The sequence below is a fragment of the Opisthocomus hoazin genome, chromosome W (assembly GCF_030867145.1).
Source record: "Opisthocomus hoazin isolate bOpiHoa1 chromosome W, bOpiHoa1.hap1, whole genome shotgun sequence".
Classification (NCBI taxonomy): domain Eukaryota; kingdom Metazoa; phylum Chordata; class Aves; order Opisthocomiformes; family Opisthocomidae; genus Opisthocomus; species Opisthocomus hoazin.
In genome coordinates, this window is record NC_134453.1 from 23,157,306 (window position 1) to 23,171,778 (window position 14,473).

A 14,473-nucleotide genomic window follows, 5' to 3' on the forward strand; every position below is an offset into this window, starting at 1 on the left:
AACTGTAGCCTGTGGGAAGGACTTGTGTTGGAGAAGTTCGTGGAGAACTCTCCTGTGGGTGGGACCCCAGGCTGGAGCAGAGGAAGAGCATGAGGATGAAGGAGTGGCAGAGATAATGTGTGATGAACTGATTGCAACTGCCATTCCCCATCCTCCTGTGCCATTTGGGGGGAGGAGGTAAAGAAATTGGGAGTGAAGTTGAGCCCGGGAAGAAGGTAGGGGTGGGGGGAAGGTGTTTTAAGATTTGGGTTTTTTATTATTCTACTGTGACTTTTGATTGGTAGTAAATTAAATTAATTTCTGTGAGTCAGGTCTGTTTTGTCCATGACAGTAATTGCTGAGTGATCTCCCTGTCCTTATCTTGACCCATGAGCCTTTCATCATATTTTCTCTCCCTTGTCCAATTGAGGATGGGGAGTGATAGAGCGGCTTGGTGGGTACCTTGTGTCCCGCCAAGGTCAACCCACCTCACTAAGCTAAGGCTGGGGCTCTACACATTAAAATTATTTCAAGTAATATGAAGTTTACATTAAAAACTCATAAGCAGTGAAACATGACAACTTTCACTGGTTTTTCATATGGTGCTTTGCTGTTTGTTAAATAACAAAAATTTTACAAGGCCATTTCTAGTATGAAGTTTGTTCTGAGCTTAAGTGTTGAGAAATATATGTACTGTAGGATGCCTTCTGCAGGGGGTCTAAACTGAATAAAACAAATAACAAGATCATTGAGGCTTTGTTTGCACCCAAGTGTTTAACTATGTTCCTGTAGCTAAAGCAATATAACTGAACGAGCAAGGATGATGGTTGGCTGGTTAGAATGTGTTTATGGGAATGGAAATTAATTATAGTGCTATAAGCTGTATTTTTAGCAATGTAGCAATAGAGTTGTACAGAGGAACTGCATTGCCAGAAGGAAAAATCACATCCCTCACTGGAATAATCATGTACTTCTATGCGGTGGCAAGGCCTAAATTAATTCCGGTTGCATTTTTTAGTACTTTAAATGAGAAAGCTGCTTCAGTAAAGGCTTGCTTTGGCTCTGAGAGGGTTTAACACCAAGAGGTGTTGAACATTTGCATCTTCACTGAAGTCTGTGCTTTCTGAAGGTGCTGTAAGCCATCACAGTCCTGTGTTTCTGTCTTGGCTCTAAATCTCATTGAAGTCAGTGGGGAAAATGCTTCGGTGGCTGCATGACTGGAACCTCTTGAGACCTTTTTTAGCGTGGTATATCTTGTTTTCTGACAAATCAGGTGCACAATTGTTAGGAAGCAGTTTATCCTAAGTGCAGAAAAATGTGCCAAAGTGTGATCATATGTGACAATCACAGTGGCGAGCTTGGACACAAAACCAAGTTTTGTTCTGTTCAGTCATTTTATTTTGGCTTTTTGCTTCCATAGCAATTGCCTGCACATAACTAGCATATGATTACAAGCCCCAGCAAGGCACTACCACCCCTCTCGCGGCTCAAACAATCCGTTTATTCTCCCTGAATATAAGTTCAAATACAAGTGAGAGGAATGACCTATCTAAAAGGCTTTTCCCACAAGAGCTTTCTCTGGCATAGTATTTCTCAGAGTACACTGATCTGGGGACACTAAGGGGAGGGCAACACAGATCCTAACATGTGCTGAAGATATGAATTTAGATAGAAAGAAAACAATTAGACATTTTGGGGGGGGCTAATAGTATTAAAGGGTTAAACACACCCAGCATAATAAACAGTTCTGCTGAGTCAAGGAATAAACTAAGTTTTTTCAGTTCCTAAACTGAGTCAGTGGTGTTTCTAATAAAAACTACTGGTTTACTTTAACTGAAAATAAATACCCCATTTTCAGGCATTTTTTTTTTAGTCTTTGGTTCACGTCTCCTTTAAATGCTTTCCTCTGAAGTGGCAGCACAGGCTTATCTGATTCCATTATTATTTCCAACAATACCATTTGATTTTGGTTTGGCAGATAGATTTTCTATTAATGCTTTTCGGATGGAGGTGGCATCAGATTTTGGTGGCAAAATTTTTTCTGTAAGGGGACTTTTTATTAATGGGATCACAGAATAATTTTACTGTATATGATTTTTATCTTTTCTTCCCCTCTGATAATATTTGTCTTAGTAGTGAGACCACTACTGGATTCAGTGGGCTCTGGATCAGACCCTGAATTTGCTTGCAGTTATTGCAGAATCTGATTTGAGACTATTTCTAACCTGCATCTTCATGAACCTTTTCATTTTAGTTCCATCTCACAAGACCTACAGTATATTTTTTCTAATTAATTTCCATTTAATGTCACCACAGCTGCTGCTGTCACAGATGCCACATGATGAAGGAAGAGAAACACACTTTCATAGGGTTTCTGCACATAGGAGCATAGAGTAATTATGTGGGGGGATGACCTGTGTGGACTACCTGGTCCACCCCTCACTCAAAGCAGAACCAACTTCAAAGTGAAGTCCAGCTTCAAAGTTAGATACTGAAGGCCTTATCCAGTTTAGTTCTGAATATCTTTACTGATAGAAATTCTGTAACTTCTCTAACCCCTGTTCCTGTCCTCAATATGAACAACTTTTTTTTAATATGTACATTGAGTTTCCCTGCTTTGCAGCTTTTAAATTGAATTAAGATAGTTTTCAAATTTGAACATGGAGTAATTCCTGAGTTCTAGGAAGATTTTTCTTAGAATAAAAGTCCACACTTGAAGATAATCCTATAGGAAAAACCTAACAGTACAATGTATACTGTTAGGCAGGTATTCTTTATTGCGGGGCCGGGCTCATGGGGGATTTCTCCTCCAAACGTGCGCACCAGACATCCTGTCACTTCAGATTAAATACAATCACACATGTAAATATTCATTACATTTCTAAGAAGTAATTAGCATATTAATTGCTTTTCTGAGAACTAATTAGCATATGTAAATATATTTCATGCATGTCTGTTAGCATCTTTGGGTGGTCTTTGGGGGTCCCAAGATGAAGGCCCATCCTCTTCATCACGGTGTTCACTGATTGACCTTTGTTTCTGTGCAAACTCAGTTCCAGGATCATGTACATCATGTCCTTCAGGGTGTTTGGCTCTGGTCTTGTTGCTCTCTTGGTGCCTCTTTATATCTGTAGCTTGGTGCATCTGCCCTCCCAAGGCTGAGCTGTCTGGAGTGGAATTATTTGAGTCTCTTTTATCCTATAATTATCCCAATTATTTGCTGGGAACCAAGACCACTTTTGTTTCACTTAATTATTTTGTCTAACGACTAAGTGATAGCTTGTGCCTATGTCCATCCACTACATTCCTTAATAAGAAAACAGGGATTAGTATAATAGTTACATCATTAGATCACTATGCATGCAGGAATACAAATTAAAGTGCTAAAGACTACTGAAAACTAGAAAATATTAAGGCTTCTTTGTTAGTTTCACATTTCTTACAATCTACTCTATCAACACCAGTTCTGGAGAGAGCAAAGAGGTGTGGCAAGTAGTTAGTCTAAAAGAATAAGACTGGAGTACTTCTTTTGGTAATAGAAGGAAGAAGTCATGGTTACAAACGCGATATCTAGAAGACGGTGTTTTGGTAAGAACAGGCCCCTAGTTAACTTCTTGGGGGCTTTTTCGGTGGGGTTTTTTTGCACCACAGGACAAAATTCTCCACATATGACTACACTGAGATGTAGCATGCCTTAGTCTTTAACAATAATGGAAGTTGTTCTCTGGACACCCAGCCCCCCTGAGCAGGAAGGCAGGGATGGGGAGCAGAAGGAAACCCCCAAAATCCAAGGGGAAATGGTCAGTGACCTGTTAAGCCACATAGACACACACAAGTCTATGGGGCCAAATGGGATCCACCCAAGAGTGCTGAGGGAGCTGGCAGAGGAGCTGGCCAAGCCATTCTCCACCATCTATCAGCAGTCCTGGCTAGCCGGGGACATCCCAGTTGACTAGAAGTTAGCTAATGTGATGCCCAACTACAAGAAGGGCCAGAAGGAGGATCCGGGGAACTACAGGCCTGTTAGTCTGACCTCAGTAATGGGGAAGGTTATGGAACAGATCATCTTGAGTGCCATCACATGGCACACAGAGGACAACCAGATGATCAGGCCCAGTCAGCATGGGTTCATGAAAGACAGGTCCTGCTTGACCAACCTGATCTCCTTCTATGACCAAGTGACCCACCTAGTGGATGAGGGAAAGGCTGTGGATGTTATCTACCCAGACTTTAGTGTAAAGTCTTTGACACTGTTCCTCACAGTATCCTCCTGGAGAAACTAGCTGTTCGTGGTTTGTATGGGTGTACACTTCACTGGATAAAGAATTGGCTGAATGGCTGAGCGCAGAGAGTGGTGGTGAATGGAGTTAAATTCAGCTGGCAGATGGTCATGAGAAGTGTTCCCCAGGGCTCGGTATTGGGCCAGTTCTGTTTAATATCTTTATCAATGATCTGGATGAGGGGATTGAGTGCTCCCTCAGGAAGTTTGCAGATGACACCAAGTTGGCTGGGAGTGTCGATCTGCTTGAGGGTAGGAAGGCTCTGCAGAGGGATCTGGACAGACTGGATCGATGGGCTGAGGCCAATTGTATGAGCTTCAACAAGGCCAAATGCCGGGTCCTGCATTTGGGTCACAACAACCCCATGTAATGCTACAGGCTTAGGGAAGAGTGCCTAGAAAGCTGCCCAGTAGAAAAGGACCCGGGGGTGTTGGTCGACAGCCAGCTGAACATGAGCCAGGTGGTCAAGAAGGCCAAGGGCATCCCAGCTTGTATTAGGAATAGTGTGGCCAGCAGGAGGACGGAAGTGATTGTGCCCCTGTACTCGGCACTGGTGAGGCCACACCTCAAATACTGTGTTCACTTTTGGGCCCCTCACTACAAGAAGGACATTGAGTTGCTGGAGCATGTCCAAAGGCTGTTGAAGGGTCTAGAACACAAGTCTTATGAGGAGTGGCTGAGGGAGCTGGGGTTCTTCAGTTTGGAGAAGAGGAGGCTGAGGGAAGACCTTATTGCTCTCTACAACTGCCTGAAAGGAGGTTGTAGTGAGGCGGGTGTTGGTCTCTTCTCCCAAGTAACTAGCGATAGGACAAGAGGAAATGGCCTCAAGTTGTGCCAGGGGAGGTTTAGATTGGATATTAGGAAAAATTTCCTTACTGAAAGAGTTGTAAAGTATTGGAACAGGCTGCCCAGGGAAGTGGTGGAGGCACATTCCTGGAGGTGTTTAAAAAACGTGTAGATACGGAGCTCAGGGACATGGTTTAGTGGTTGAATTGGCAGTGTTAGGTTAATGGTTGGACTTGACGATCTTGAAGGTCTCCTCCAACCTAAATGATTCCATGATTCCCTTATTTTGGAATATTTCCCTATTAAAAATAGTGATATTTTATGCCATTATAGATTAGATTTAAACACCCCAGTCTTTAGGGAAAATCCTCCAAGATGAGGAGATACAGATGCTACCTATTCTGAATGTCTGAAAAATAACTAAAAGAGAAAAAAATCACAAAATGTTGAATTTACACAGTGGTGAGATTTAATTCTTGCTTGACAGAGGCTGTCAAGTTGTGCAGCTAAATCTGTTGTCAGCTGTAATAAACGCTCTTTCTGCTTAAATTTATATGCATGTTTGCAGCTGTTGAAGAAACAGGCATCTTTTCTTCTTAGTTAAACAATAAATAAAATTAATTATGCTAAAATAGATTATGTGCAAGAACAGGCAGCAGAGCACTGCAGTAATAGCTTGACTTACAGAAGAAAGTGTAACACCTACTTTTTCGTATTGATTGCATCTTCCAGTCATTGGATTGTGAAAGTAGACCTTGTTTAATGGAAGTCTTTGAGAGAGAAAAAGAAAAAAAAAATCGTGGTTTTATTTTATAGTCTACATGGAAGTTGTATTCGTGTAATGTAGAAAGATCCACTGAATCAATTTTCAGCAATGTACAATACCAAAATTTATTGAGGTCTGTGCTGTCCTGCCTTTGTCTCTCTGCTTAACTCACTACAGACATGAACACACATCATGTATTATTTAAACGTGTAGGTCTACACATAAAATTTATAGGATTTAGAAGTGGAAAGAAGTTGAATTATACAACAGAAAACTTTCAGTGTGCTCAAGAGTTGAATGTTTTTAATGCAAAATGAAGACACACATTAACCTTAAAAAAATCAAAGGGACTTGGTGAGTACTTAGATAACTGAGCAGACCACCATGCCCATTTGTCCTGTTCTCAGCAGTCAGTTTAGTGAACATCTCACTGGATGGTAGGGAAAGCACATGTGGGCTGAGCTGAAGGACTGGGACAGTATGTTTGTATGTCCATTTTCTGATGAAACAGATTCAGGTAATCCATGTAGTGAAGCTACCCTTTAGCGTGACCATGGCTCTTTCAAATTTGATTTGAACTCAGCTTGACAGAGAGGTAAAGGTATCAAATAAGATTGCCACAACTGTTATAAACATGGGGGTTTCATGAGAGGAAGGAGTCCAAACCATACAGAGCCTTTGCTGAGACTAACACGAATGTAGAGAAGTACTACTGAGCCTTGAGTAAACCCCAGAAACAGATGCAGAGAAAACTGGGCTTTTCTAGTTCTGGTGTTCAAAGAGCAACTTTTTTTTTTTAAGCACAATTACAGACATTGTAAAATATTGCTCTGGAGTGAATATCATGCAGTCTTGATATTCTTTTTATGAAGGTTGAAATAGGGATGTGCAAATTAAGCTAAGTAAGCTTTCAAAATGATCATGACTTTTTTTTTTAGCTGCACACTTCAAAAGCCATCAAAACAGCTGTTACTGTCTGTCCTGGAAACTGTCAGGAACCTATAAATAAACATAAAATAATACAGGAGAAAGAAAAGAATCTTAGGCCAGCAGTTAATGTTGTTGTTATTAATTATGTTGTTTCTTTTTTTTTTACAGCCTAACCTATTCAGTGCATGTCTCTGAGGATTACCCAGGTACAGTGAAACGTTCTTGTCCATGACACTTGTATGCATGTTACTGCAATTTGCAATATTCACAGAATCACAGAATGTTAGGGGTTGGAAGGGACTTCTGTGGGTCATCTAGTCCAACCCTCCTGCCGAAGCAGGGTCACCTACAGCAGGCTGCACAGGACTACATCCAGGCAGGTCTTGAATATCTCCAGAGAAGGAGACTCCACAACCTCCCTGGGCAGCCTGTTCCAGTGCTCCGTCACCCTCAGAGGGAAAAAGTTCTTCCTCACGTTTAGACGGAACTTCCTATTCTTCAGTTTGTGCCCATTGCCCCTTGTCCTGTCGCTGGGCACCACTGAAAAGAGCTTGGCCCCATCCTCCTGACACCCACCCTCAAGATATTTATAAGCATATATTAGGTCCCCTCGCAGCCTTCTCTTCTTCAGGCTGAACAAGCCCAGCTCCCTTAGCCTTTCCTCATAGGAGAGATGCTCCAGTCCCCGAATCATCGTCGTAGACCTCCGCTGGACTCTTTCCAGTAGCTCCTCATCTTTCTTGAACTGGGGAGCCCAGAACTGGACAGAGTACTCCAGATGGGGCCTCACTAGGGCAGAGTAGAGGGGAAGGAGAACCTCCCTCGACCTGCTGGCCACACTCCTCTTAATGCACCCCAGGATCCCATTGGCTTTCTTGGCAGCCAGGGCATACTGCTGGCTCATGGTTAACCTGTCGTCCACCAGGACACCCAGGTCCCTCTCCGCAGAGCTGCTCTCCAGCAGGTCCGCCCCAAGCCTGTACTGGTGCATGGGGTTGTTCCTCCCCAGGTGCAGGACCCTGCACTTGCCCTTGTTGAACTTCATCAGGTTCCTCTCTGCCCAAGTTTCCAGCCTGTCCAGGTCTCACTGAATGGCAGCACAGCCTTCTGGTGTATCCACCACTCCTCCCAGTTTGGTGTCATCAGCAAACTTGATGAGGGTACATTCTAACTCTTCATCCAGGTCATTGATGAAGCAGTTAAACAAGGCTGGGCCCAGTACTGACCCCTGGGGGACACCACTAGTTACCGGCCTCCAACTAGACTCTGGGCCGCTGATGACAACCATCTGAGTTCAGCCATTCAGCCAGTTCTCAATCCACCTCACTGACCACTCATCCAGCCCACACTTCCTGAGGTTCCCTAGGAGGATGTTATGGGAGACAGCCTTGCTGAAGTTGAGGTAGACAACATCCACGGCTCTCCCCTCATCTACCCAGCTCATATTCAGATGAGAATATTTGAAAGGGTGTTTGTCTTCCAGGTGCATCCTTGTGCTAATCATTTTTCATTAGTTAGATTATTTTCACAGTCATTTCTCCTATTCTGGTGTCATTTATCAACTGGGTCAGGGTGAGAAAACCTAGTTCACAAATTTACAGAGACCAGAGCTTGGGATATGTGTCTGGAGCCAATAGTGATAGGAGTGAGAAAGTGCCCAACTCCTCTTTGGTGTGGCAGATTGTCCTGATCCAATGTTGGGGAGGCTTCTATATGATCCCAAGGACAAGATTAAGATGCAGAGACAGATGCCGTGCAACCTTGCAAACTTTATTTCGGCAAACTAGGAACCGGAGGTTGGGCGGGGAGGCAGCAGGGGGAGGACGAAGGGAGGGAAGAAGGCAGGAAGGAAGGAAGGCAGGCAGGAAGAAGGGAGGGAGGAAGGAAGGGAGGCAGGCAGGCAGGCAGCTCAAGCAGGTGAGGAAAGGAGTGCAGGGGAGATTGGTTACCACCACCACGGATCCAGTGAAGTTCAGTGATGTCCATTCGGCTCAGTCTCTGTGCAGACGCTCAGGTTCCAGCAAGGACAAGTTCCAGGAGAAAAGCGGCGAGAAGGGGGGAAAAAAAAGCAAAAAAGCGTGCTGTCAGGGGAGCATGTGCTGTCCTTCTATAGGGCAGTTTGCCCATGCACAGAGTGCATTTTGGTACGTGCAGTTCATGCCAGGTGTGCTACCCGCCTAGGCAGCCCTTTGTGCTCTAGTCTGTGTGCAAGCGCAGTATGGTACTTTCCTGCAGGTTGTTGTGGCGATTTCTTCAGAGGTCAAGAAGAGATGACGGTACAATGGCAATGTCGAGACAAAACCAGTTCATAGCGGTCTTCTACACAGATGAAGCTTGATCTTTCAAGAGGCTGCACACTCTGGCATAGGGCCAGCAAAGCACTTCTGTGTTAAGCCTTAATGAGACTACTCATATTCTTAGTTAAGCCTGTGGACTGTGCGTTGATGCTTCTCAGGGTCTGTTGCAGCCAAGGGTTTGTGTATGGGTATGTCTTTGGTAGCATAAGCTTGCAAAGCTGTTCCCAGATGCTCAGTCCTGCCTCCCTGTCATACCCTGAGCTGGACTGGCAAAAGCATTTATGTTACCATGTGGCCAACCCAAACAAGGGGAAACATACCAGGAAAGAGCAAAAACTAGTTTTCAGCTAGCTTGTTTCCCTGACTTCTTTCACAAAGAGACTGCACAGGTACTTCAGGTGGCACAGAGGTTAGCAGAAGCAGGAGAGGGAAGTGAGGGTGAGGACAGACAGGCACTGTGCAAGTAAAGATACATGGTAGTACTGTTGGATTGCACTACATTGTGTTTTTTGCACCTGGGAGTATTTAATAGTGTAAGTACTGTGAATTATATTAAACCCTTTGGCCTTTTTTGATCATTATCTGTAACATAGTTCTTGTTCCTTTTAGAATCTCTGAAGAAGTGAGACTTTGATCTTCTTCACTGATAAACAGGAGTAGACTATGTGTGTTCAAAACACCACAGTGTTTGAAGCAGATGCAGAGAGAAATCAGTGTCAGCAGTGATGCTGAATAGAGTGGATTATGTGAAAGAATGCTCACAACTTTTGTGACAGATATTTTTTTCACTGGTAAAAGCTGGTGGGAAAAACTGCTAACAATAATAATAATCTATTCAACATGTAGTAAGCAGAGAAACTGAGATTCATGAAGTACACAGTCATACCAGCAATAAATTGATTCACTGATTACTCCATTGACCTGACAATAAAAGGAGGGAGAAATAGTTGAAGAAAATCTGCATCGTATTTCATTAACGGTTTGTTTTATTAAACATCAGTGATGGATTTATTAATTTTAGGGATTAAGCTGTTATGAAGTCACTGAACTTGATCTCTATGAACCCCTAAACTAGATGGCAAGCTAGAGTACTGAACCAACAGTTACTCCCACAGCACGTAAGATCTCATCTCCTGGCAAACTCTTCTGACAGACCTCAAACTTCCCTTACAGATGCTGTAAGCAGCATACCCTGATGGCCTACAAGCCTGAGTGACTTTGACTCTAAATCTTAATGAATATTCTCTGCCATCACCCCCTATATTTTAAAGCCAGATAGAAATGTAGCTAACTTGAGGGGGGGGAGCCAGCTGTGCATGTTTACTGATTAAAAATCTAACCCTTCAAGCTTTTGGAAGAGCTGATTTCATTCATATCTCAAGCTTTTGCAGTATGCATGTTTGCTTTGTGATAGAGATGTTTAGTGGCGGACCTGCTGGAGAGCAGCTCTGTGGAGAGGGACCTGGGTGTCCTGGTGGATGACAGGTTGACCATGAGCCAGCAGTATGCCCTGGCTGCCAAGAAAGCTAATGGGATCCTGGGATACATTAAGAGGAGTGTGGCCAGCAGGTCGAGGGAGGTTCTCCTTCCCCTCTACACTGCCCTAGTGAGGCCTCATCTGGAGTACTGTGTCCAGTTCTGGGCTCCCCAGTTCAAGAAAGATGAAGAGCTACTGGAGAGTGTCCAGCGGAGGGCTACGAGGATGGTGAGGGGACTGGAGCATCTCTCCTACGAGAAGAGGCTGAGGGAGCTGGGGTTGTTCAGCCTGAAGAAGAGAAGGCTGCGAAGGGACCTAATAAATGCTTATAAATATCTCAAGGGTGGGTGTCAAGAGGAGGTGGCCAGACTCTTTTCAGTGGTGCCCAGTGACAGGGCAAGGGGCAATGGGCACAAACTGAAGCATAGGAAGTTCCATCTGAACATGAGGAAGACCTTCTTCCCTCTGAGGGTGACAGAGCACTGGAACAGGCTGCCCAGGGAGGTTGTGGAGTCTCCTTCTCTGGAGATATTGAAGACCCGCCTGGACAAGTTCCTGTGCAGCCTGCTGTAGGTGACCCTGCTTCAGCAGGGGGGTTGGACTAGATGACCCACAGAGGTCCCTTCCAACCCCTAACATTCTGTGATTCTGTGATTAGTGTGTTAGGAAGGATAATGACTCTGCCATTTTACAGCTTTGATCCTAAAAATACTCACTTTGACTTGGTGAGCCAAATTCTTTGTCTCTTTTTGGGCTAAATCTCTAACTTAACATTACTGCTGACTGTGGCTATCTTTTCTCTGGCATGTATTTTAAGGGATGTTTCAGGGATATATCAGGGTGTGGTGGTCTCAAGCCTGGGCAGCTCTGTGCTGGTATCCTCCTTAACTGGAAGATGATCTTTAAGTATTGCTGCTAGTTGCTAGAGTTCAGAGCAGCATATGCTCATGAAATTGAATTTCTCCTGGGATAAGTCTTTACAGATCAAGATTTAAGTCCATTAGTGTGTAGCTATATCAAAGTCGTATCCTTAGGAGATTAAGAGTGTATAATAGACATTGGATCAAATTTAGGAAATCTGTGAGAAGACTGTCAGAGTTGATAATCAGATTAATTGCTAATGTATGCAATAAATATATGAAAATAGAAGAGATTAAATTACCATACAAATGATGTTCATTCAGCCAAAACTGATATCGCCACAAGTAAATTTTAGATATTATAAGAGCAGCTTTGGTTACTGCATATGCTCTAGCTCCATGCATTGTTGTTATGTGTGCAGCATCACCGCTTTGGCACTGATAACAGTGTGTAGCTACTGCTGAATTGCTTCATAAAGCATCAAAAGATTACAAACAGCTGAATGTTACCTGTATCCCATGATACCTATGGGAACTGTGATATGTCATGACAACTTTCAGTAATGGAAGGTGTTTGAATGTTTCATAATTATGCATGAAAGCTAAAAATATGCTCACAAATGAACACTAAAGAACTTAATAGGGATAGTGTTGAGACAGTAATGTCTGAAAGTTATATATACATTGCTGAATTTATGAAAATATCACTGAAAATTTGAGTCAGGTAGTATCAGTTCCAGCAAAATATCTTTGTAACCATTTTCTCATAACATTGACACAACTGGGGGAAAATAATGCTCCTAAGGAGCAATTATAGAATGTAACATCAGTGAGTAGACTGAAGTTCCATTAATATGAGTGGATCATGACTCCTGTGAGAACTATTACAGCAGCAAGCATTTTGCTACTGAATATATGTTCCGAGTGATACATATTAGCTGCCATAAATTTGTAGAACTGCTGTAGTCTTTTATCCCAGTGATTTGTGGGTTACACATGTGTTAACAGAAACATTCTTTTCTTAGATCTCGTTAGATTGCAGAAGAGACAGAGAACCAATTTGGCAGCGAGTGGTTTGTTGCATCCCTCCACTAGGTCTAGGCAGACTCTGCTTAAGAGGAGAGGTGTTCCTGGGTGTAGTGTGTTAGAAACTGGATGTTGAAGAAAGCAAACCAAACCCAGTATCTTAACTTCGAGTTTCGTTAGACTGATGGAAGGAAAGAAAAAAAAAAACCCCACAAATAGGAAAACAAAAACTTGGCAGTGAAAAGTATATTATCCAGCTGCCATGAAAGAATGACAAACAATGGATATAAAAATATAATTAAAATCCTCATATGTATATCTTGAAAGCTATATATTCTGTACAGCATGTATTGTTGTTTTTCCTACTTTTTCATACAGCAATAAGTTCATGGATTTCCTTTCTTCCATCCATATATATGGTGTTAGGTATATTTGGACTGAAATGCTGACCTCAGTTATTCCAGCTCATTAGACTCTATACCAGTAAATTACACTCCCAAACCTGGGAAAGGAATGAGCGTGTGTTGTATACCTAGAACCATCCAGTATAGTGAGGCTGACACTGAAATGATGGCAGCAAGGTGGAGCATGCAAATAGAGGCAAGGCAGGTGGTTCGTGGAGAGGGTGAGATGCAGCTGTCCTGGAGGCATAGTTTACAGCCTGTCCTGCTGGCAGACAAAAGTGGAAGGAGTGAATGCTGGCAGATGATTGGAGGGACCCCATTTTATTCGCACAATGCTGTGGCTCTAAAACACATCCTTGTGCCAAGCATGTAGCCAAGCAGGCACAAACTGAGCAGATGGAGCAGGTTGCTGTGCCCACTGGAGTGCAGTGCTCAGGGAAAAGTGGTGTCAGCCTCCTGCAGCAATTGCCTGTTCACAATATATGTTTGTTGAGTTGAGCACAGATTACTCAGATTACCTCATGGGACAGCACAGAAGTGGAAGTAGGTGAAGGTGTGGGATAGTGTCAGACTCAGTAGATCTGTGTGAATGCAGCATAAAGGCTGTTTCACAGGCCGTGGGCTGGGAAAGACCCACGGGCCTGTCTGTGTGTGGCAGTGCAGCTGCTAGTCTGCAAAGGCAGCATGGCACACCTGTGCGAGAAAGGGGTGGCAGCACCCGGGCTTCGTATTGATACAGGCTTCTAAGAACCACTGTAATACAAATAATATTGCTGAATTTACTGATCAATTAATGTTAATATTCTTAACTTTTCACTGGAAGCACTGTGGTCAAAGGCTTTGAGATTGCAGCAGTATGCTTAAAATTATGTGTGAGTTCACACATTTTGCTGATGTGGGACTGGAGTGTTCAAAATTATGATAGATTAAGTCCTTGTTTCAGTTCTCTTATTTGTGTATCTGTGATTATCTTAATTGTAGAGCGTACATTTCAATTCATTCCAGATCAGTAGAAAGCAAAATCTTATTACTTTCATAAGTATGCTCCTTATTTGTTGTTCAGTAACATTTCACTGGAAAGAAAAAAAAAGAAAAAAATCACAGCCTAATCTCCACATTTTGTAAGAAAATTTAGAATAGACTTTCCATATTCATATCCATACCTAATGTTTTTGTTAAGTGGGAGGAAAGATTATTTTTTTTCCTGAATTAGGCACAAGAAAGGTTATTCACTGTTTAGAAGATACCTCAAATATCCTTTAATCCTTTATGTGACTAGGCAAAATAAGGTACAGGTATTTTGCATAATGGGCTGTTAACACCCAGCTCTGAATGCAGCCTTCACTCTGCACACCAGACCTAGCTTGAGTTTTAGTGTCGGGCTTGACAAAAAGCATAGAACATGTCTTCATTTTGGAAAAGGTTGGCTCAAACCCCCATAAGCCTTGTGGGACAGTTCAGAGCAGCGCTTGGTGTGATTCCTGAAAGCCATGACATCGGACTCCAGGGATTTGCTTTTATAAAATTTGGGTCCAAATCTTCCACCCTTTTGGTATTTTTCTTTTCATTAGCAATCTCAGCATAAAAAAACACAATGGGAAGATGATAATTCTGGGCTTCCCTAACCACGTGGGAAGTGGTTCCTTATGGTACAAGGGTGGGATAGGC

General features: G+C 42.9%; 1 protein-coding gene across 1 annotated transcript in view; it reads left to right on the forward strand.

Annotated features, from left to right (window-relative positions):
• Positions 1-14,473, forward strand: part of LOC104337776 (protein mono-ADP-ribosyltransferase PARP8) — a 230,691-nt gene that overhangs the window by 139,131 nt on the left and 77,087 nt on the right. The window contains exon 3 of the mRNA XM_075446548.1: positions 6,910-6,947. Coding sequence (XP_075302663.1) covers positions 6,910-6,947 — 38 coding nt within the window. The remainder of the gene's footprint in view (positions 1-6,909; positions 6,948-14,473) is intronic.